Source organism: Artemia sp. Qi Xiang Cuo, chromosome 19 (assembly GCF_049724085.1).
Source record: "Artemia sp. Qi Xiang Cuo chromosome 19, ASM4972408v1, whole genome shotgun sequence".
In the NCBI taxonomy this organism is placed as follows: Eukaryota; Metazoa; Arthropoda; class Branchiopoda; order Anostraca; family Artemiidae; genus Artemia; species Artemia sp. Qi Xiang Cuo.
The window spans coordinates 31,057,633-31,082,222 of NC_142812.1; the positions used below are offsets into that span (position 1 = coordinate 31,057,633).

General features: G+C 35.9%; 1 protein-coding gene across 3 annotated transcripts in view; it reads left to right on the forward strand.

Annotated features, from left to right (window-relative positions):
• The window catches only part of ec (ubiquitin specific peptidase echinus), a 160,529-nt gene that overhangs the window by 88,220 nt on the left and 47,719 nt on the right, over positions 1–24,590 (forward strand). For 2 of the 3 annotated variants that reach the window (XM_089104730.1, XM_089104731.1), the window contains exon 3: positions 24,262–24,354. In XM_089104730.1, the coding sequence (XP_088960856.1) occupies positions 24,262–24,354 (93 nt within the window). Of the gene's footprint in view, positions 1–11,876; positions 12,001–24,261; positions 24,355–24,590 lie in introns of those variants that run through there. The other variant, XM_089104732.1, reaches the window with a different exon arrangement.

A 24,590-nucleotide genomic window follows, 5' to 3' on the forward strand; every position in this document is an offset into this window, starting at 1 on the left:
AAAAGGAGAATACGGTAGCCCTACTCGGTGTTCAATATGAACTAAAAGGATTTGTCGGGTGTGCTTTATTGAGGAACCAATGGGGAGACTGAGGTAAGTAATTTGATCAACTGACTTGATCCTGCTGTTCCCGAGAGGCTGCTGGTGGTGCTTGCTTCGAGTTGAAGATTACAACATCTGACTTTTCAGCATTGAATTTAAGACCGAGTTTTGCTTACTCAGATTGTATCGACATGGAAACGTTGCTAAAGTCTGTGGAAACGCGTGGCGACTGTTGAAACTGTGGCAGTGCGTGGAAACACACTATGTGCTGAACAGTGCGACTTAAGTTCAAAATGTCATCTGCATAACAGACGAGAAACAAATTGAGACCGGAGAGGATGAAAGAGGAGGGACCAGCGGACTACAATCGATAACTCTATTGTTGAAGAGTGAAGGGGAAGAAACGGCACTTTGACGGGTATTTTTCTCGACGTCCACAAAAATATCAGAAGTAGGTGTGTGGTTAGCACCAGAATTTATTTACGAAGAGAAAAGACCCCTACCCTCCCTTTTAACCGGAGTTTTTTTTTTATATCCATCTGCACGCGTAAAATAGTCTAATCTTGATTTTTTACTTCATAAGTGTAATTTTTAATGAAAAAAGGAATACATTCTCAGTAATACTTTTTACCGACGGAAAAAAGGCTCAACGCCGAACAGAGACCCGCAACCCCAAGTTTGGAAATTGCATGCCATATTTATTGAGCTAGTCGGACTTCTTGGTTTGTTTTGTACCTTAGGTGCATTTATATATAGAAATTAACGACTTTTCTGTAGAAGATTTCGAGAGTTACAGACACTTACCTATTATTAGGCAGGCAGATATCTTATATCGCTAGAAGTCCTGTTTATTTCTTTGTCAGGCAAATAGAGTTCTCTATAGATTGGTCTCAGGGGAAAGCATATAATGCTACAATTTTTGGAGCTTCAGTTGGGCAATTAATACCCTACAAATTATGAACTAACTTTCAAGATTTTAAATTATCCTAAGACTAGTAGCAAAGCCTTTCGGATGGTAGGCGTAAAAAGGAAAATTAAATGCATCTTGTACTCTTTTGTAAGAATCCGAGAAAAATTGTTCTGCCTCCCAACTCCCCAGGACAAATTTAAAGTCACTTCCCACCTTGCAACAAAATTGTCCTGATAACATCCCATCAGTGAGATTAAATAGTTTAGACTTACCAAAACTTTAATTTTGGATCCTCATTTGCGAGGATTCTCATATTCCTAGTTTTGTTAAACTCTTAGAGCCAAATTGACAAAATATGGCCTTCTTTAGCCTTAAAATGGATACTTTTGTCCAGCTTTTTAGGATGACCTAATCATCTTCTCCAAAACCTAGATGAAAATAAAAATTTGTTGAGTAGCTTGTATGTAGGTGTTCGTGTCCCTATCAAACAGTTCGGGGTGACAAACTGTAAGCGAAGAGCGAACATTGTCATTATAGACTGAAGCTTAAAACAACAAACAATTATGGTAAGACCATATACATGACAAAAAATGCCATATACATAAAAAGGGAGAAATGCCCACCAGAAAGCGATGCGAATTTGATGATTGTCATTAAATTTAATAAGTTTGAAAACCATGAGAGCCAGGGTTTCAATCCTCATCCTACAAAGATGAGAAATTTCGCATTTTTCCCGTGAGTGATAATCATGTCTACATATTTTATTTCCTTACCAGAATCGTATCGAGCCAGTTGTAATAGAGTATTAGAAAAGGACTCAGTCAAAATTTAATTTGAAATTTTCGCGCCCTTTCTAAGCAACAAAAAAAGACCGTACCACAGCAAAGTTCCTTTACCTTTTTGTGGTGCGAAACGACAAATTTGGCTCGAATTTGTCCTGTGAAAATTCTAACAAAGCAAGTCAATTGAGGACTGTCTTACAGCTATTTACAAAGTTTCAGAGGCAATATTCCTCCGTAGTGACGCATCTGCCCCTAAACATATATAAAGCCCATACAAAATAAACAGCTATTGTAGACTGTTTACACAGCAATTCATGTGGCTGTGCACGACAACTATTTGGGAGGATAGGGAGGCTCGACGATCTTGATCGGTCGGTTTACTAGTTTTCAGGGAAGTTCTAGAGAAAAACCGGGCAAACCTTTTTTATAGTCGCTTGGAGATTTTTGCATGCCATTGTTTTTAAACAAAAAAAATGTAAAGCTTAATTCGAGGTTTATTAGAAGCCAAAAAATATTTACCTCCAAATAATCTATTTTTCTTTATGATCTATTTATATCTATTCATCAAACAGTTCGTGGCAACGAACTGTAGTAAGGAGCGTTGAGGCTCAGTAGTGACTGAAGCTCAAGAAAGCTGGATTTTGATATTAATTGATGCACCAAAAGAACTAGCTCATTATGCTGATTCCATGTATATAAAACTCGTTAAGCTTAGTGTTACCCATCATAAGCTACCCTCAGAATATTTGCACGATTTTCGAAAAAAAGGGGCCATCAGATTCATCAGATTCATCTGAATACCATCAGCGTGTCAGGGAGCCCTAATGTAGAGGCTCCAAACTTCTATTTTAAAAACTGTGGAATTTTGTGTTTTTTTGCCAGAAGAAAGATAATGGATGCGTGTTTATTTTATTTTTGTGTGTTTTCCCAGGGATGATCGTATCGAACCAATGTTCTCAGTAGATCGGTAGAAGGCTCATTCGAACGAAATTAAAGGTTCTAGTCCCCTTTTTTGTGTCACAAAAAAGATTGGTGGGCAGCTAGCCCCCTCCCCCGAGGCCTCTCCCTCCATTTCGTCTGATCAATTTTTTATAGACAACCATTTTGTTCGGCATAGTTCAAAGATCTAATAACTATGCTTTTGGTGATGATATGACCCTCCATAGTCACTGAAGAAAGGGCAGTAAGTTACGCAATTATGATGCCAGTATCGTGCTTATTGGTATCGGGCTTTTTTTCAATCATGGTTTTGAGTCTTCTATATGATTATGTGAAGAATCTGTCTTTATTAAGGCTAACAATGGTAATTTTTAACCGATATTGTTTTTCCTACTATGCCAAGAAATCACGATTAATCGCCAGAATTTGAGCGATTTTGAGTTGGGTTCTTTTAGGATTGTTTGGGTGAGATTTTCCAGGGGAGGGGATTTTCCACGGGAAGAGTTTTCCATTGGAAGGAAAGTTTGTGGGGGGCCTTTCCAACAGAAATTTACACCAGGGGAGGGATTTCCTGGCATTATTGGAAAAACCATCATAAATTAGATTAAAAAAGATTAACTGGAAATAAGGAGCAACATTAAAATCTAAAAGGAATAGAAGTTTTTCCGTATATAAAAGGGGCTATCCCCTCCTCAATATCCTGGTCTTTACCCTAAAGTTTGACTCTTTGTCACAGCTCTTCAAGAACGACCCTTGAAACATAATGGCCGTCTTGTTAGAAATCGAAGCTTTTTAAAGTAATAGATAGCTTTAGCGTAAATATTGAGGTATTGAGGAGGGGGTAGCCTCAGTCATATACAGAATATCTTCGGTTTATTTTAAATTTTAATGTTGCTCCTTATTTTCATTATAAAAAACTTCTTTAAAATATAATTTCCGCTCAGTTGCTTCTTCTTTTCTGTGAACAATATTGTGCATTTAGCCATAGAGGAGTTGAAAAGAGAACCGAAACTTAGTGTTCAATCATTCTCTTTACAGTGGTTGGCCAAGACTGGCAACTACTGTGATTTAGCACCCATCTTCTTCGCATCAACACCCCGAAGTTGATGATAATGATGTACCCGAAGTTACTGCATATGTTGCTATATAAACTTTGTGTACAGCTCAGTTTTTTTTAATTTAATGAAATCGAGCTTGAAAACTTATAGGGGATCCTAAAACGAAGGTTAAAAGTTCCCACTCCCACACCAGAACATTCTAGGGTTTGTGAGTGCTGAAAAATAAACCGTTGGTCCCATGTTTGAGAAATTTGAAATGATTTATGAAATAGCTGTGGTAAAGGTTCTGAAAGGAGTCGTGCCCTGGTGTTTAAAAATCCCTAAAAATTAACAAAAACTTGAAAACCAGGTAATAATTTATCCCACCCCCCAGGAAAATTGTTTGCATTTCACTCTCGGCTAGCAGCATGGCTCTACACATGACTCATTTTTGATATTTGTACCCCCCATTTCAGTTTCACAAGTAATTTTTGTTACTATTCCCTCTCCCCCTTTACCTGTCCAAAACTTACAACAAAAGATATAATTATGTTTGTTCTAGATTTCAATTTCAATTTGATAACAAGGTTTATTCAAGGAGGAGGTTGAATTTCTCTTATAGATAACTTGGATTCTGCTTAGTTACACCAACGATTAAATGCGAAAGGCTGAGTTTTGGTAAACTCTTGCGACCCGACACTTCTAAGATACAGGTTAATGAAAATACACGTTGGCTATAATAATTCAAAAGGTGTTATGACACAAAAATCGTTATGCAAAACCTGGCAAGCGCTCAAGAAATGAACCACCCCTAAAGAAAAAGACCCATATTAGGCACATCATGTTGATTTCTGGCTGTTATAGGTACACAGTGTCCTTGGAACTGAATTCAATTTTTTTTTAAATTAAGGGGCAAATTTCAAAGTAATATCCTTACCCTGGTAGCGTTTTGGAATTTACAGCAAGCACATTATTGAAATATATATTCTTAAACTATTGTTCTTGAAATTATTCTTGAATTATCTTTGAAATATCTTGGAATTAATGGTCAAATGTATTTTTGGGATTTACTTACATCGACGTGCAACAAAAGCAGGAAGAAAGGGCGTAACTTACTATTTTCGTGTTGATATTTGCAAAAACGGACCCCACCCTTCTTCATAGGTACCAGGTGTCGCACGTGCTATTTAACCTAACCCTCTTTGGCCATCTGCTAAACTTCTTCAAGTCAGAGGCAATAATTTAAATTCAGACTATAGATGTGTTGAAATACGTCTTAACTATCGCTGTGGATTTTTCAACTGGAACTGATTGCTGTCCATTGTTGCAACTGTCTATATCAGCCATTTTCATTCTCTGACAACACTAAACACATGGTCTCGACTCTTAGCGTTATTTTGCATAATTTTTCTTGGCGTTAGTCAATAGTTCGTAAAACACTATGCTCATAGTCTGCTGGCGGTGAAACTTCACATTATACATTCACGTAGGAACTTATTTTGGAGAACAGACTCATATTTTGGGGTCCAAGCTCAACAAACCCCTCCCCAAAATAGCATATTTTACAGAATTATTGAAGAAACATAGGCAAAAGTATAACAACCTGGACATTTTGGGAGGTTTGGTCTAGCTGGCGATTCTCCAATTTGGGTTGAAGAAAACTAAGATTTGCCCAGAACTGGCTAACGATGGACGAAGGTCGGATTTAGGTCGCTAGAATAATTATAATCAAATAATTAGGCGATAAAATTTTGACTTTTAAGTAGGCAGGTATTCGGAATTTTGTTTTCAGGGGCCCAAATTATAAAAAAAAGAAGCAAAAACAGGCAAAATACATTGAATGGCACATGACATGCTGACAATTTTTTTTTTTAACAATGAGATTCTGGGCGTTAGATCCTGGGCAAATTCCTGACTACGTTCCTGCTTGTAATGAATCTGCTTATAACTGACACATATATAGCTATAAGAGTCTAAAGAAACTATGGGAAGTAGCCAAAGGAGAACAAAATACTTCGTTACATCTTTTTATATTTTAACTAATAGGAGGAAGTTAGTCCCCCAGTCTGTCCCGATAATTCCAGTGTGTTTGGCTCTGGATTTCCCCAGCCAAACACTTTTTTGCGTTTGGCTACATAGTTCTTGCTGTTACCAAACCAGTTTTTTCCTTTCCTTTTTTTCAGACAAGGGGTGGAACTACAGACGCTTACTACACACTGTTAGTTATTCCTGTTTATGTTGGATAATCTAAAGTACAACTTTTCAGTATTATTCAGGTAGTGAACTACGACCATTGACAGTATTTAAATGATTTTAATAGTTTTACCAAAATTTTACAATAAATTTCATCCCGTCTCCCTCTGCAATATTTGTCTGCATTAAGAAAAAAAAATTTGGCACTTCAATGGCATTTTTTTCCCATACATTTTGACAGCGGTGTCAATTCAAGAAATTGTGAGGGGTGGGGGTGAGAATGCATTTCTTTCATCTAGGGGAGCCAATTTTGTTGTTTTCTTTTCAAATTTCTCAATGAAAATACAGAAGAGCATTTTTGAATAAAAGTATCAATAAGGTAGGTCTATTGTTCAAAATCAAGGAGTCAATATAAGGGGAAAATGCCCCTTCCCCTCTCTTCCTGACGACCCTGTTCTTAGACAAGTTGTATAGGCTTAACTTTTTCAGGAAAGGGTTCAAGTAGGCACCTATGCAACTAGAAAGCTGGTACCAACGCAATTCCCAATGAAACAACCAATTTGAAAGAGACCCCATAGAGTAGCCTGTATGTTTCCATATAGACCCCGGCGTCGCGCTGATAAGGGAGGACCGGCGGCGGCGGGGCCAAAAATAGCAGCGGCGGCGCGACGCTGGCGCGATCAATGTTGACCGCAAACATTAATGTTTTCATCAGTCTTTCCCAAACCCCAGCTTGAATTTACAAAAGATTCGGGCCTATTCATGAGGTAAAAACTTCACAAGTCGCTGGCTGGACGCTAGTCTTCTTCCTTATTCATCAAGAGAAGTAGAAATCTGGTAGGAACGAAATGGCTATGGCGTTTCAGAACCCTTGCATAATAGTTGAAATAATAGATAATAGATTCGCCGTGGCACTCAATAAGATTCAAGGAATCCAATTAAAAGGGAGCACACACAAAAGCCAAATTAGGCCAGTAGCCTATGAGAAATCCAAAAATACCCAAGACAATCAAAAAGTCCCAATGGGGGGCCCTGGGTCTGTCAAAATATTTCTATGGTTTCCCAGGGAATTTGATATCATTTTCTTCGGTCTCCGCTTTAAATGAAAAAAAAAATAATTAGCTTTTTGGCATCCCTGCTTTCAATAAATATTGGGGTCACTTCTGTTTCAATCTTCAATTCCCTAAGCATGTACATATTCTATTGCTAAATTTTGTCTCAATAGATTTTTTTTTGGGGGGGGGATAAAAAATTTTCAGAAATAATATTACAAAATCAATAAGAATTCCAAATAGGGATAGGTCCTTTTATTAGACAGTGAAACGAAAATATAAAACAAAGACTCTAAATATTTCGATGACACAGTCGGTCATCATCATCAGTAGAGTTACTAGCTTATCAAAATTAGAACAAACTGCTTTTATAATAAACGAAATAATCACTTCCGGGTCAAAGCATGTTGCCGGTCCATTGACTTAAAAAGTTCACTAACTGTTCTTGGATTTTGTAATACTGCGTTGAGTAAAGATGGTACAAGTTTCTTCAAAATTACAGGTCAAAGCAAGTTACCGGTCCATTGACTTAGAAAGTTCACTAACTGTTCTTGAATCTTGTAATACTGCGTTGAATATTCTTCTAATTAAAATGAAATAATGCTGAATTTACAGGTGCTAAATTTATCATTTTATTTTTCTAATAGCAAATGAAATGTTTCACTGTCTAATAAAAGGACCTATCCCTATTTAGAATTTCTATTGATTTCGTCATAGAAAAGGCAGTGTGGTCATGGAGAATAATAGTAAAGAAATAATATTATATTTTCTTTAGTCTATCAGGCGTTCAATAATTGTGTATTAAACATTAAAAAAATGTATCTAAAAATAGCCAAAAACGCAAAATTCTACAAACTTATGATTCAGCTGTCGCAATAATCTGTTGCTTATCAATTTCAAAATCCAACTGAACCTGTATAGTGTATGCGTTCCGTTCAACTTAAAAATACAATTCTTGACTACGAATGATGTAAGAATTTTATAGCAAATGGGAAACAACATTCGAAATTGTTTAATCTCATCAAACAATTCGTGGTAACGAACTGTAAGTAAGGAGCGACCTGGCTCAATAGTAACCTAAACTTTAAAAAACGGATACCAATTTTGATACCAATATATACAGCAAAAGAATCAGATTTTGGGCTGATATCAAATATATAAGTTTTATCAAGTTCAGTGTTACCCACCAAAAGTTACGAGTCTGAGAATATTTGCCTTATTTTCGAAAAAGGGGGAAAACATCCACCAAAAGACATAGAATCTTAATGAAAATCACACCATAAGATTCAGCATGTTAGATAACCCTGTTGTAGAGATTTAAAGCTCCTATATCTAAAAATGTGGAATTTTGTTTTGTTTTTTTGCCAGAATAAAGATCATGGATGCGTTTTTATTTGTTTTTTGTTTGTTTGTTTTCTTCCCAGGGGGGATCCTATCGGTCCAGTGGTCCTAAAATATCGCGAGAGGGCTCATTCGAATGGAAATCAAAAGTTCTACTGCCCTTTTTAAGTGACCAAAAAAATTGGAGGGCAACCAGGCCCTTTCACGCTCATTTGTTTCCCAAAGTCACCGGCTCAAAATTTTGAGATAGCTCTTTTGATCAGCATAGTCGAAAAATCTAATAACTATGTAATGTCTTTAGGTATAAAATGACCCGCCACAATCCCCGGGGGAAGGGCTCCAAGTTGTGAACTTTGCCCATTGCTTACATATAGTATTTGTTATTGGGAAGTATACAGCCATTTTTTGGGGGGGGGAGGATTGTGCTTTGAGTGTATTTCTAAAGGAAGAATCTTCATTTGGGAGGGAAATTTCTCATGAGTGAATTTTCTTGGGGAAATGTTACACTGGGGGGTTTTGACAGAATTATTATACGAAATTCTTTTTAATTTTCTTACATTATCTTTGCTAATTTTTTTATATGGAGATGTTCCGGGGGCATTTTTCGTGCGTTTTGTTTTCTGGGAAATAATTTCCACGGAAGGGGGCATTTCTGGAGTTATCGAGGAACCGATTAGAGATTAAAGTTTTATTCCAATAAACAAATGCCAAGGAGAATTTTTCAGGGTGAATCGTCCACAAGCAATTTTACAGAGAGGGGGGATTCTCAGCGAGGAAGGAACTGTCTGGAGGAAGTCTGACGGGGGGGGGACTTTACGTTGGATGAAATTTCCACGGAGGAGTTTTCCGTGAGGGGGAGGGGTATATTTCATAGAGGGTGAGACAGACTTACCGGTGTTATTTGAAAAATGAACAGAAATCATGCAATGAAGGGTTGCCCCCTCCTCAATACCTTATTCTTTACGCTAAAGTTTGATTGTTTACTAAAATATAAACACAGGGGGTGTTTAATTAGAATAAGAAGCTTTTCAAAAAGGGCCAACAACTTTAGCGTTAAGAAGGTATTGAGGAGGGGGCAACCCTTCACATCCGTAATACATCTGTCAAAATTAATATCCAAATTGTGTTTTAACTTTTCTTGCACAGTGAGCCAAAATCAAACCTGTATTAGTTGAAAAACGTTCAGAAATCAAATAAAAAACATTTTTTTTTTTTTACTGAAAGTAAGGAGCGACATCAAGACTTAAAAGTTGTGAGGGGTAGTTATCTGTAGGTGGAGTTGTATGGGATTTAAGCCGTTGTAATGGTTTTTTTCATTATAATTTATTTTTTTTATGTTACGGCCTTCTTGCTACAAAGTTTCTCTCTGGAAGACCATGAAACCCAATTTGTTCTAACTATGCTGGGTACCCAAAAATTTCCAAGGGATTGAAAACAAATCCCCTTTCCTTGCCATTGACATACAGTTGGTTATGAAAGGGATTGAATAGTTCAAGGATCATAACTGCAGTAAATGCTTAAAGGAATTTATCTGAGTTACATACTTGATCATGCACGTATATGATTGAATGGGAATGCAAGAAATACTTGATGGAATAACACCTGTTCCCCTGCTATTACAGCAATAGCAGTAGTTTAATCAAGTGTTTATAATCGGCTTACAAAATACCTTCCTTTGTGTTACGTTGTGACTCGAAGTATAAGGAATATAAAACCAATTTTTTTTCAAAGGTTCTCTGGCAGCAATAAGAGTCACCTGCGCTTCTAAGCCTTTGTGTATAGAACTTATAAAAGTTCTATTATATTAGGTACGCTAAAGTCTAAAAAAACTGACAGGGGAAGAAATAAGAAATTTTTTCGAAAAATTTTTAGGGTTGAAATTAATTAATTTATATATCAGAGTCGATGTAGTAGCTTAGACTTGGTAAAGAGTACACAAAAATGTTATACAAAATGTTTATTTCAGAAATTATTTATTTCATGTAACTAATCTGCAGTATATACTCACCTCCCATTATTTCAACTTGGATTCCCACAGCAACTGAAACAATAAAGGAGATGAATAACAAGTTAGATTGGAAGAAAGAGTCCCATCGTTGTCGCAGCAAGATCTTCCCAACAGCTTTCTTTTCTAAGATTTATCTTGAGCAAATGTCATCAATATTTTGCCACACAGGGAGGTGTTTTAAAATAACGAGATATCTGATTTTCAAGATAACCTGCCATCTAAAATAATTGATTTGCTGGTACTTGTCGGCTACTGGAAACAACCCAAGAAGTGAAGTTAGGTTAATCCTAATGAAAAATAACAAAACTTGATGATAAAATAATACTTAAGAAACAAAATTATGGAAACCTAAACTAACTTAACCCACCGTAACGTAACCTAACCTAACCCCCACCCCTAATGTGCAAATATATAGCCCAAATTATACAAGCCCAATGCATTCTGTCTTAAGTCCAATGCATTTTATCATCCATCACTTGTTTTGTAGCTATGAAACCGGTTTTATGAGGCGTAAACTAAGCGTAATTCTAGAATGTGTTTCCAATAACCGACAAGTACCGATTTTCTTGCTACTAATGGCTCTTTCTAGATAGCTTTACTACTACCAGCAGTTTCTTTTTCCGCCACAATTTGTTCTGATAATTGTTTTCCCGCAAAAATGCACAATTTTTTCTTCTTGGAATCTATTAGTTAAGTCCTACTCCTTTAAATGCTAAATGACTTTTGAAACTAATAGCTCCTCTCAGAACATGTTTCTAGATGTCACTGGCAAACTGGCAAATCCCGAGGAAACATGAGCCATACTAACCCAATGACTAAGGCACATTGGCAGTACTCTTGGGTGTGAGGATGGAGCAATCCATCAAAACACCAAATAAAAGCCGATTGAAATACATTTTAAAGGCAAATATGAGAATTTCAAGGCCCAGAATAGCCCCCCCCCCCCCCGATTACGTGCCTTTAAAAAGTATAAGGCAAAGCTATTGCCGAAATGGCAGTTTTTGGGAGTTCCAACATAAGTCATGGCAGTCAGCTTATGATAGGGGTCATTCTATATACATTTTATGCAAAAAATAAAGAATCCAGTTACACATAGCACTCTAGGTTTAGGAGGTTTGCCCTGATCTCGAAGTCATCTCATCGAGTATACTACAGTATTTCTATAAATTTATCACGAAATTCGCAATTTGAGAGAAAAATTACATTTAAATTTTATTGTCTGTTAATACTGCGGACAATCTGGTTAGGTCAGCGATGTTACTTTGGTTGAGTTATAAATATATACAGTTGGAAAGTCAGATGACCGAAGTCTTGTTGGTCAAACAGGGATTCCAAAACCAAATCGGCATTTGTTTTTTTTTTCTTTACCTTGATGAATTTTGAGACTAAATTTTAAGGTTCAGATCAACAACCCGTTCAAGCTTTCTTGTTGCCCGGTCTGAGGTACATTGCCGTAAGGTATAGGCGCACTATACCCAGGTACATAACATAAAGCTACCCTTAGGGTACCAGGTAGGGTGGAAAAGGTATACCTGACCAGCCAGGTAGTAGCTAGTAGTATTTTAATGATGATGGAGTAAACTTACGGTTGATCTATGCAAATGTTGAAAAAATGATAGGCTATGATATGGATATGATAAAGAAATTACAATGGGAGCGAAATGTTTCAAGGCACTCTTTATTCCAAATCACTAAGGTACCCCTTCTATCTTCGTTTTGTTCTATTTGAAATTTTGTAGAAAGAAAAAAAAGTTAGAGTTAATTATGCTTATTGGGCTTGTTTAAAATTGGAGGGCGACAGCCCCCATAATGCAGAAGGTTAATATATAGAACAGGATTATAGGCGCGCGGCAGCCCGTTGAATATATAGGACAATTTTTATGTTTTTTAAGTCCGAACTTTCGCTCAAATCTTCCATCAAAAAAACTTATTTTCTTCTGTTAATTTTTTTAACTAGGGAAGACCATGTCAAAATACCTCTTTTTCCTTTTCCCTGCGCTTGCTTCCAATGTTTACTTAGGGGAGGTCCAGTTCTATGTATTCAATTTTAACAAATTTTAAAAAGCCGTAAATCTGTCTCGATTGCCTCTTAGTAGACCGAGCGATCGAAATTCAGTTATGCAACTAGCAGTGAAGCCTGTCAGACGACAGGCACGAAAAAAAATGTTGCATTATACTCTTTTTTGTTAGGTTCAAATAGAAAATATCCTTTCCCCTCTCCCCAGATAAAAATTAAAAGCTGACTTTGGATCCCTCCCCTCAACAAAACTGTCCCCGAAAGTTTCAATTCGATCTTCAAGTCTTGATATAGAACAGGGTAGATTTGCCAAATTTTAACTTTGAAAATGCTCATTTATGAATTGAAAAGCCCCTTTCCTTTTATCAAATTCCTTATCCATCTGCAAGGGTTCTAATATTGGACGATTCAAAAAGGAATATATACTTAATGTTTTGCTTTTTACCTACGGAAAAAAAAATCCTAACGTCAAGCTTGAATCCAAGACCAGGAGATGGGAAGTCTAATGTTCAACCTGTTTAGCTAGCAGTGCTTGTTAGGTGGTATTACACCTTTTTTGTACCAGTAACTAAAACAAAAAAGTTTTTTTTATAGACTAAGGACGCTTACTAATAATATAGGTAAAATTTGGGTTGTTAAATAGAAGTTTATCCATTTCCCTCCGTCATGTTTCTTATTCAAGGTAAGTATATGCGGTACTCTTGCATTATATGGGCCTTTACAAAAAGACCAGTCATGAAAAACCCGTGTTTGACGGGTTAATTCAAGACACCGCTATACTGTAATGAATGCTGACGATATTTAAACTGTTGTTTTTTGGGGTTCAGGGGGAGAAAAAGGTACCTAGGTTAGGTTAGGTTACGTATTTAATATATGTAATGCTTTACCCCCCCCCCTAATTTGCAATTATATAGCCCAAAATCGTTTCTAAACTATTATATATTCATCCTATTTTATTTTATTTCATTAGCATTAACCAAACTTGACTTTTTAGAAACGCCCATATAATGCAAAAGCACCGTATATGTTTCTTAATTTGTAGTAAACCAAAGGCCTGTTTATTAAGGAATCCTCACCCAGTTCATTCATTACTTTATACGTTTTACTAGGGGACACTGTGAAATTTCGTTAACTGAAGAGGAATAGGCTAACTTTTCATGTTTCTTAAGGAATTATTCCTTCCCTACCAAGTTAAGGAATAGTAAGAACTTGCTACAATAGGATCGAGGACATCGAATCGAGGACAGTGGTAATTTTTTTTGCACTGTTTTTGCATTTTTGGTCGTTATTAATTGTCATTCAGTGCAAACTCGTCTATTTCAGTGCAAACATAGTTAGGCTAAATAAGAACCTAGTTCGGAGAGTTGGTCCAAGTTCATAAATGGACAGCCAAGTTTAAGCCTGTCTACTTTCAATGAATAAATGGAATGACCTTTTAAAGCAGTTTTGCCAGGAAATGAAAATATCGCAGCACAAACTATGATCATTTAGAATCACGACACATTCAGTAGAAATTACTTTTGAACAAATACACTGTGAAGTTCTTTGGTCGAGGGGTGCCATTTTCTGGAGAGGGGATCTATATCCTATGCTTGTAAAAAAAGTGACAGCTTCCTTGGAAGGGGTGAAAACAGAGGGTTTGATCTCATAGGAAAAGTCTTCAGAATAAATCGAGAATGAGACACATTTTTGGATTGTATGATCCATCTCATTTGATATCAATATGTTGTAATTTAGCTCAAAACCAGTGGCGTAAATTTGGTCAAAAACCTGGGGGGATGCAAAGTTGGAGCCAATTTTCCAAAATCAAGTGAAAATGACAGTGAAAAATGAGCTGCATGTACTAACATAAGGGCAAAGAAATATTAAAGAAAACTGACCTGTTTCTGAAGGCTTGAATTGTACAGGCTTATTTTAGTTTTGACAAGATTTTTTGCAGAAACTAAATTTTTGGTGGGGGGCAAGCTGAGGCCTGGAGGGCCTCCTGCCCATTAGCAAGTTACGCCCCTGTTCAAAACCTGTATAAATGTAAAAAATCTGTTTGGATTTTGGATGGCTTAGGATGAGCATTGCCTTTAAATACAAGGCATCTGGGGAAAAGTATCCAAGACGAGGAACACGCTTCATAAGAATGAACTTGAAGAAAACGACTAGTATTGATCAACTGCCTAGGATGACTCGGACTGACTGTCCTTTTGTTCAGCCATGGATTATGTCTCTACTATTTCTAGTTGGTATTATTTGATCTCTTGGTCAAACATTTGTTTAGAAATATCTCATATTTCGAACTGAATTTAATATAAATACCTTTGCAAATAATTTAACAGTAAATAAAGTCGTACTAAACTCTAATATAAAGATGCTTCTTACAATTTTAGAGTAGTCGGGATCTCAAGTTTTTATTTTTACTATTTATCATTTCAATTAGACCCAAAATGCTATTGCTGTTTTTTTTAAGCAAGTGTCAATAAAAGAATTATTTTTATAATTTAAAAGAAGTAAAAACGAGTATGGCTTACGTGCCTTCTTGTCCATCCACCCCCAACCCCATACATCTGCTACTGTCAGGTGATAAAAATTCTTAGGCTACCATATTTTGAAAGATTTCCGTTGATGAAGTGCTTGATCTATGGCAAAAAATGATCCTTGTCCTATCTTTAGAAAGGCGGGAGGGGTATTTTCTATATTTTTTCTTTTATACCTGTGTGATGTTTGGCTGTTTATAAAACCAAAAACTGTCTGTAAAGTCTTGACAACAATAAGTGGTTAGGGGTTTAATCTCCCCTTCTCCTGTGCAAAAAAGCTTTCCCTATCAGATTTTGTTTTTGTTTTCAAATATAAATCCCTGAAAGAACAAATGTATCGTCTTCCAGTCGCCTTTTTTTTCTGACTACCGTTTAGCTTGCAGACTTATACTATTCCTTCAGAAAGAGTAATGTTATTGGAACAAATGCATCAGATGGTGAAAAAGAAGTATAGCCTGCCATTCGATTTCCCACGTAATTTTTTTTCCAATATAATAATCACTACTATCGCAATTGTGCCCCCTTCTAATCCCTGAATAGAAAAACTTAGCTGATTTCGTTGATTTGTATTATTTTTTGTAATTATTTCTCAGCACTAGTTTGCAGGTAGTAAGAATTTAAGAAAAAAAACGCAACAAAATCGGGCAAATTTTAGGCTAGGGATAAATCCAGACATTAGAGCGAAGTAAGGGGAGAGGGGAGGGGTAGGGCACAATTTTTAGTACTTGTCGGTTATTGGAAACACATTCAAGAATTACGCTTACGTTACATCTCAGAAAACCGGTTTCATAGCTACAAAAACAAGTGATGGATGATACAATGCATTGGATTTAGACATAATGCATTGGATTTGTCTAATTTGGGCTATATATTTGCACATTAAGGGTGGGGGGTAGGTAAGGTTACGTTAGGTTGGGTTAGGTCTCCATAGTTTGTTTCTAAAATATTATTTTATCATCATGTCTTGTTATTTTTTATAAGGATTAACCTAACTTCACTTTTTGGATGTGTTCCCAATAACCGACAAGTACCCAATGTTTACTATATTTAGAAAGAGCATAGAATGAGAAATCAAGTGCAATATTTCTTTTTTGCTACTTGATCTTATTGTTAGAAGAACATATTACCCCAAAATTTGTCTCTTCTAAACATTAAAAGTCTTCATAGTATTACTTTTGCCTCAGTATTGTCTGGCTAGCGAATATCGGTATATACTAGGGGCAATGCTGTATTGCAATTCTGTTAATCCCCGTATCTGAATCTTGTCTGAAAATTTGAATGTGAAAATGTGTTCGCATTCCTTGTCTAATCTACATGAAAGGTTCGTAAGATATACCCTTTAGGGGGTGGCTAAGAACCCATCCATAGATGTCAACATTTTAAATGAAAAATTGTATTCTCTCTTTAAATGATACTGTTGTAGATCCCACGCCTTGAAATCGGTGAGAAAAACATCGAAAAGAATACAATTTTATATTTGTGGTAAAGTTTAAGACAGCTCTTACCCTTTAACCTAAGTATCCGGCTTAGGGCAAAGCGCACATTAAGTTTGCTGTTTTTTCTTTGTAAGAATTGAGCCATTCTCATGAGAAAAAAGTAGACTAGATTTCGGAGTAATTATTCAAAACTGCACTTCTCAATGCAATATGGCAGTCGGAAAAGCTTTAAACGCATGATAATTAGACCTTTTATTTAAAGGTACAAGCAATTAAAAAAAACAAAACATTACTAATACTTAAAAAAATTCCCTTTTTGCAGATGAGCATATATCTTAGTGACATTAGTTTTTCGTAGGCATGTCTAATATATTCCATATATGATAGGCCATATACAAACACAAAAGTGAAAAATCCTTGTATTGTGAGAATACGGCGCTTTTTGGAAAAAAGGTATTTTAAAACCTTTATCCTCCGCTTTTCTGAAAGAAATTTCTGATCTACCTCCCCCCCCCCCGAAAATTTTCTGTAGTTACAATAGTAACAAGACATTTCCTATGAGGGCTTTTGTCACTATAAAAACAACGGGTATGTTTTGGGACAAGGATAGGAAAATGTTGATACTTAAGGACAAGGGATAAATAGTTCCGTTGCGGTAACTCAAAAAGAGTTATGTAGGGTGACATAATTTACAACAGTGGAAAAAAAATGCGTTTCGGGTCACTTAAAAGTTGGATTATTTTTCTTTGGTATATAAGGTATGACGAAGGCAATTGGAACGTATTGGACAAATTGAGTTTGTTGGGTATAAACGGGCTAGATTGGAAATTTGACCGATAATCAAGAAGTTCGTGGGAACAATCTATTAGTAACGAGTGACTCGTGCTAACAGAGGCTGAAACCAAATAAGGAAATGTGATAACCATATATATAAATAGCCTCAATTTTCGGGTTCTAAAATTTCCTATAGCTACTTCTCTTTTCCTTATATACCAGGCTTTGGGGAAAACGTAAACGAACTGGGAAGGATGAAACTTGCGGCAATCTAGGGAGTGGAACTAACAGAATTCCTTGCTCTGGTGGTAAGTTCTACTTTGACTGAGCTCATCAGCAATTTTTGGAATGTTTGATTGAGCACCGCAATTCCATAGATAAAGCGCTCAATTTAGAAAACCTCTTGAAACTTTCGTTTTTGTTTTGGCTAGCATATTTTCTTTTTCATTCTGACCATTTATACAATTTGAATAAGCAACAGCTATACAAATTTTGCACAGAGTTAGGGAAGTCATAGAAATAAAAATCGCATTTTCACAGATTTGGCATCTAACAGAGATACAAGATCTGTAGGTAGTAAATTACTTAGTAATATGATACTTTTTAGACTGAGAGATGCCGTAGACAAAGTTTTAAGAGAAGAGCAGTGCGGTTTTAGAAAAGGTAGAGGATGTGTCGACTTAATTCTCACTCTTAGGCTAATAATTGAGAAGTGCCTGAATTTTCAAACAACTTTGGTCCTCAGTTTTATAGATTACGAGCAAGCGTTTGATTCTGTTGATAGAAGGCTTTAGTAAAGGTTTTATCCTTGTATGGTATACCAGACAAATTCATTAAAGTGATTAATGCTATGTATGAGAATAATACTGCTGCGGTTAAGGAAGGACATGAGGTTAGCAGCTGGTTTTGTATGAAATCAGGAGTTAAGCAGGGCTGTGTTCTATCCCCTTTGTATGGATTATTTTGATGGACTTTGTTTTAAGGAGCACAGGAAGGGCAATGGAAGGCCATGGAATCAAATGGCGAGGAAAAAGTCTCCTGGACTTGGATTATGCTGATGATTTAAGCATCCTAGATGAAAGTGTGAGCAAAATGAATGAAGTTTTAGAGGTTCTGCGAGTTCAGGGTGCTAGAATTGGTTTGAAAATTAATGTTAGGAAGACTAACTCACTAAGGCTAGGAATAAGTGAAGATGAAAAGGTGACGTTGGGTAATGAAAAGATTGATCAGGTGGGCAGCTTCACTTACCTTGGTAGTATTATTAGTAAAGATGGTGGGAGCAGTGAAGATGTTAAATATAGAATAGGCAAGGCTCAGGGTGTTTTTTCACAGTTATAAAAAGACTGGAAGAATAGGAAGATAAGTCTGCAAACCAAGATTAGAATATTAGAAGCTACAGTGATGACAGTGGTCAAATATGGCTCTGAAGCATAGGCGCTCTGAAAAGCGGATGAAGATTTGCTAGATATCTTCCAGAGAAATTGCTTAAGGATTGTTCTGGGTACCCAGCTGACTGACCGTATTTCAAACAATAGGCTATAGGAAAAATGTGGCTCAATACCGCTCTCTAGGGCTATAATGGAAGAAAGGTTGAGGTGGCTAGGGCACGTTGTGCGGATGAAGGATGACATATTACCAAAGATTGTTCTTTTCGGCCAACCGTCTAGGGCTAAACGGAAAGCAGGTCGTCCCCGTCTGGGGTGGGAGGACGTCTTAAAGAAAGATTTAAAGGAAATGGGAACCTCGTGGGCGGGTGTAAAAAAGGAGACTTTGAATAGATTGGGGTGGAGGAGGAGCGTGCGTAGCTGTGTTGGCCTCAGGCGGCTTGGTGCTGCGGTGAGTTGTTAGTAGTAGTAGAGATACAAGTAGTTCGCATGTTGATTCAATTTATAATGTTATTTTGAAAACTTAACCTTTTGTTAAAAAATTGTACCTTAGTCGTGCAAAACCACCAAGGGATTAGATTAAACATAAAACCCAAACTAAAAGCTGCATTGGCAGCAAATAAAAGGAATGCTGTTATTTTTCAACAGACTATTTAGGTTCTCTTCCAGTTGTTTTTATGATCTTATTGTCTGTTGTTTCTGTGTTGTTAAGAGCAGTACCTTATTGATTTATCTTCTACTCCCGTGGCTCTATATGGGAAGGCTACAGGGTATATTGTTTTTTTTTCTTTTATTCTCTTCTAACTTTATATTTTTTAATTTTTTTTTGCAAACAACTGTTATGGTTTAATACTTTCCTTTTTTTTCATCGCTGAGGAAGCCTTGTTGAATACAGGCGAAACATTAGTTTGATTGTTCTTCTTTTTCTTCCTATTGGCCATCGACCCCTTGTTTTTAAGATTTACTTTTTCTATTTTAACAATGTATACATCAAACAAATTGTCTTTTCGTAGAGACTTTAAATATGTAAAATCACCAAGCTACCCAACAACTACCAATCTGGCAAAAGTTGCTTGATTTTTGAAAAGGGGGGGAAGCACCCCCCAAAAAGGAGAGCAATCTTGATGAAAATCATATCATCGAATTCGGCTTATCAAAGAACGCTGTTGCGGGGGTTTCAACCCTCTATCTACAATATATATATATATATATATATATATATATATATATATATATTTTTTTATATATATATATATATATATATATATATATATATATATATATATATATATATATATATATATATATATATATATATATATATATATATATATATATATATATATATATATATATATATATATATATATATATATATATATATATATATATATATATATATATATATATATATATATATATAGCCTTTTTCTTCCCCAAACCTATCCAATAAAAATGTTTAAGGGACTATTTTGTTAAACAAACATCAGATATTAAAACTCAGGGGTCAATATAACCCCCAGGGCCAGAGGTTGGGCGTTGTAAGTTATGCCCTGGAGGAATATATGGTTCTTATAGAAGGGATGCCCGTATAAACTTCAGACAGGGCTCATTTGATTGAAAATGGAAAATTCTAGTTCACTTTTAAAGATTCAAAAGAGATCGAAGGGCGATATATATATATATATATATATATATATATATATATATATATATATATATATATATATATATATATATATATATATATATATATATATATATATATATATATATATATATATCCAGAGAAAGATTGTCCTGCTCCCGTGTTTGTCTGCCTGTCCCAGGGGGATCGTTTGTCGAATCAGTACTTTTTGATTGAAAGAGGATTTATTCGGATGAAAATTGGAAAATCTAGTGTCCTTTTTAAGTAAAAAAGAACGATTACGCCGCAGGAAAGTGTCGAATTTGAGCATTTTGGTAAAACGGAAATTTGTCCGGAAAAGGATCGAAAAGCTATCAGGCAATAATTCTGAGAATGTTCTTTATAAAGCCTCAGTCTCAGAGGCCATGCTGACTTGTGGTGTACCATTTATTCCTGAACATACATGTAGTCCATAAAAATTGAACAGATATTATAGACTGTTTGTCCAATAATAATAATGGCAATAAAGCAATCCATATTTATTAGGATGTTAGCCAACGGATTCTCTTATTGGGTGCGGGCCTAGAAAAAAAAAGCATTGTAGGACCTTATTTTGAAACTTTCTATGAAAATCTGCTTTAATTTGTGAATGAATATTTAGATGATTACGGATTTAACCTCTGACCTCTCTTGATTAGGAACTTCACATGCCTGGATAAATATAGGACAAAGCGTGCAGTATGGGTTGTGAGGGGCTGGAAGCTCCCCTTTTACTGTGGAGACGTTGTTTATTTTGGAAAATAACACTTTATTTCGCAAAGCAAATAAACTAAATGAGCTTTTTCTCGGAGTATTGTTCTGAAAAAAGTTAACTTCGATATAAAGAATGGGATTGCAGGTAGTGATAGCCTTCCTCATATTTAGGGTAACCCTGGATATGGTAGTAAAAGCGAACGGAAATTAAATTTGTAAAATAATCTTTTTTTTCAAATGAAAGTAAAGAGTGACATTAAAAATGAAAAAAAGGAAATCATCCCGTATATGAGCGGGTTTACCCCCGACCCTTCAAGCCCTTGCTCTTTAATCTAAAGCTTCACGTTTTGCCTCCGACGTCATAAGAACGAACGCTCAAACATACGGGCAATGGAAATAGGATAAAAAGTATTTTTCACAATGCCTCAAGAACGAAAAGTTTGTCGATGCCTATTTACAATTTTCAGTTCAAATACTTCAAAAGACAACCGATAAATAACACACTGCTATTAACTATTAAGTATATTTTTTGCACCCATTAATGATTTCGTTAAAGTACTATAAAGATTTAGCGTAAAGAGCAGGGTGTTTTGGAGGGTGTTTTTTGGCTCGTCTACGTTTTGATTTAGCTCTTTACTTTCATTTGGAAAAATGTGCTTTTTTAATTTTATATCACGTAAAGTCTTTTCCTTTAGGGGACTCAATAATTGCAAGTCAAAGAACACTAGTCTGGGGCAAGGCCCGGGGAAGGTTTGTTTACATACATCCAAGATATTTAAAACCTAACTTGCAATCGAAAATGAAATAAAAGTTGACAGGCGTGACTATGGTACGGCTCGGTCATTATGGCCTATTTATTTTTATGTAATTGTGACCACTGAATACTACTTAAAAGGAACTTGAAAAAGCTCAGCTCAATTTTAAAGCAAGGGAAAAAGCAAAATACCTCCTTACTTGGCTCTGTTAGCCATATATACACGAATCGATCAAATTAGAACTGACAGGCTTACGCCCGCTAGGTGGCGTTTTCCATAGAAATACCGCTATATAAATTAGTGTACTTAATCATCTCCTTGAAAGGAGTGACCAAGTTACGGTTTAATTTGAGTACCAAAATGGTATCCATCAATTTTCTACTTTGTATTTTACTTGAGAACTAGGTAGACCTGAATATTACATTTTCTGTGGCATTGACATTATACGAAACTTGCAGTCTAACGGTCATCATTAGTTCAACTGAGTCGTATTTTTCCCCAACCACTAGGGGTTTTTCTTCTTGCATCATATGTGCTTATCAAAGAGAAAACGAGAGACTGTTATCCTATGCTTCCTTAAGAAAAAGTGTATTTGCCCGTTGTTGCTTTGTCAAATTATCAGTCAGTAAAACGACACAAAAACCTAATTGGCTCTTTTAAGTAGAATTTTAAACCAGTAAAAAAGAACGAGAGGTTTTTTCGTTGCAGCAAAGTTGACTCTGTTTCTCTGTGTTCGGACCCTTGAAAGATGTCCGTTGTACTTAAGCAAACCTTTCACAGATGTTATGCATCTTAAATCCCAAAGAAGTAATTTGCAGACATTACATTTGATAAACCCCTAAAAAAAGAGAAAGAAGATCGAGATAGATGATACATGTTTCATTGAGTTAATTTGGTCTTGTTTCCATCGGACCCCAGCAACAATTGCTCAATGATTGGGGAGAAGGCAGACCTAGACATTTTCTGGACATCATCATTGGAAAAAAAGAGTTACATGAAGGATGTTCAAAATTGTGGTTAAAGCTGTAAAAACATCGAGATTTCGTGGACGGGAAGAAAGCTCTGAAGCCCCTCCCCCTCTCTCCATGTACGTGCCAGATTCCTGTGCAGAAAATGCGCATGAATGTTTAGTTTCTTCGTATATTTTCTTTAGTGCTATTGATCGGCCATAAGTAATGTTGAACTAAGTAACGCTGGTCCAGCGATGATCTTAAAAAATTCCGTAACTGAAAAGAACCAGCTTGTTAATGAATTAAATGGAAAAAAGCGAGTCTTTTGTATAATATTAAAGTGACACCGTGCAGAAATTGTCCTGTATAAAAGGGCCCCCTTCAACCCTCCGCTCTTTAAGCTAAAATTTATATTGTTCTACGAATAATATTTTTGAGTACAGCAAATATTGTAAGGGTTTTTTCGTATTACATCAGGAGTTAAGCAGTGTTGCGGTCTGTCCCCCTTTATATGGATCGTTTTGATGGACTTTGTCCTAAGAAGCACAGCAAAGGTAATGGGAGAACACAGAATCTGATGGGGAAGTAAAACTCTCCTAGACTCGTATTATCCTGATGATTTAAGCATCCTAGATGAAAGCGTTAGCAAAATGAATGAACTTTTAGAAGTTTTGCGAGTTCAGGATGCAAGAATAAGTTTGAAAATTAATGTAAAGAATACTAAGTCACCAAGGCTAGGAATAAGTGAAGATTAAAAGGTGATGTTGGGTAACAAGAAGATCGATCATGTGAACAGCTTCAAATACCTAGGTAGTATTATTAGTGGGCTAAAGACGGCGTGTGCAGTGAAGATGTTAAAAGTAGAATAGCCAAGGCCCAGGGTGTTTTTTCACATTTGGAAAGGGTTTGGAAGAATAGAAAGATAAGTCTGCCAACCAAGATTAGAATGTTGGAAGCTACAGAGATGACTGTAGTCAAGTATGGTTCCGAGGCCTGGACGCTCCGAAAAATAGAGGAAGTTTTGCTAGACGTTTTCCAAAGAAAATGGTAGTAACTTTAGAATTCTCAGATAGATTGAATTTTATCTTTAGTTTTCATCAAGAACGTGCCCCTTTTTAGGGTTTTAATCCCTTTTCTAAAATTTGGCAAATTGTCATATGCTGATACCTTTTGATGAGCAAAATTAATATTAATAGAATTTGGCGTAGAATAGCAAAACACTATGATTCATTATGAAAGGCGTAAAAACTAACGGCTTTGTAATCTTTTATTCTTCAAGCCAATATGCACATGTTTTCATCCTATAAAAAAAGAAATATTAAAGCTTATAGTTTATGCATTGTATAGGTAATATAACCATTTAGGATAGCAGAAACATTTGTTTATTACCATTTTGAGCAAAGCCTAAGGAACACAAAGAATGAGTCATGCAAAGAACGATGTTTGGTTTTGTGGGCGTACTTAAGTGCAAACGCCTAGTTTAAAATGGCCACGGCACGCGCTTCGAAATTAGTGGTTGGTTTTGAGTTTAATCTTGTGGTTCATTATTTGTAATTTTAATTTTACGATTTTTTAGGTGCTTGGGCATTTGGACATTTTTAATTTTACGATTATTAGGTGTTTTGGCATATTTTTAATTTTACGATTTTTAGGTGCTTTGGTATTTGGACATTTTTAATTTTACGATTTTTAGTTGCTTTGGTACTTGGACATTTTTAATTTTACGATATTTTAGGTGCTTTGGCATTTGGACATTTTTCGACGTAGTTTCCGAGAGCTTCATGGACATACATGCCTGGGAGAGTCGTGCATATTTTGTGCCTTGAAGGTATTCCTATTTATCTTTGCAATACACCATTTCTTGCTGAGTTAGATTTCGTCACAACTTTCCTCAAAGAAAAGGTTTCAGAAGCTTTGCTCTAAATATTTCTGAAGCCAAAAATCAAATCATATGTATCGACGATGGTAAAGCTTGAATAAAGTAATATTTGCAACCATGCCTGAGAGCTGCATAACATGTTTATTTTTCGAATTTCACTTATTTACCGTTTATATTGGATGCAA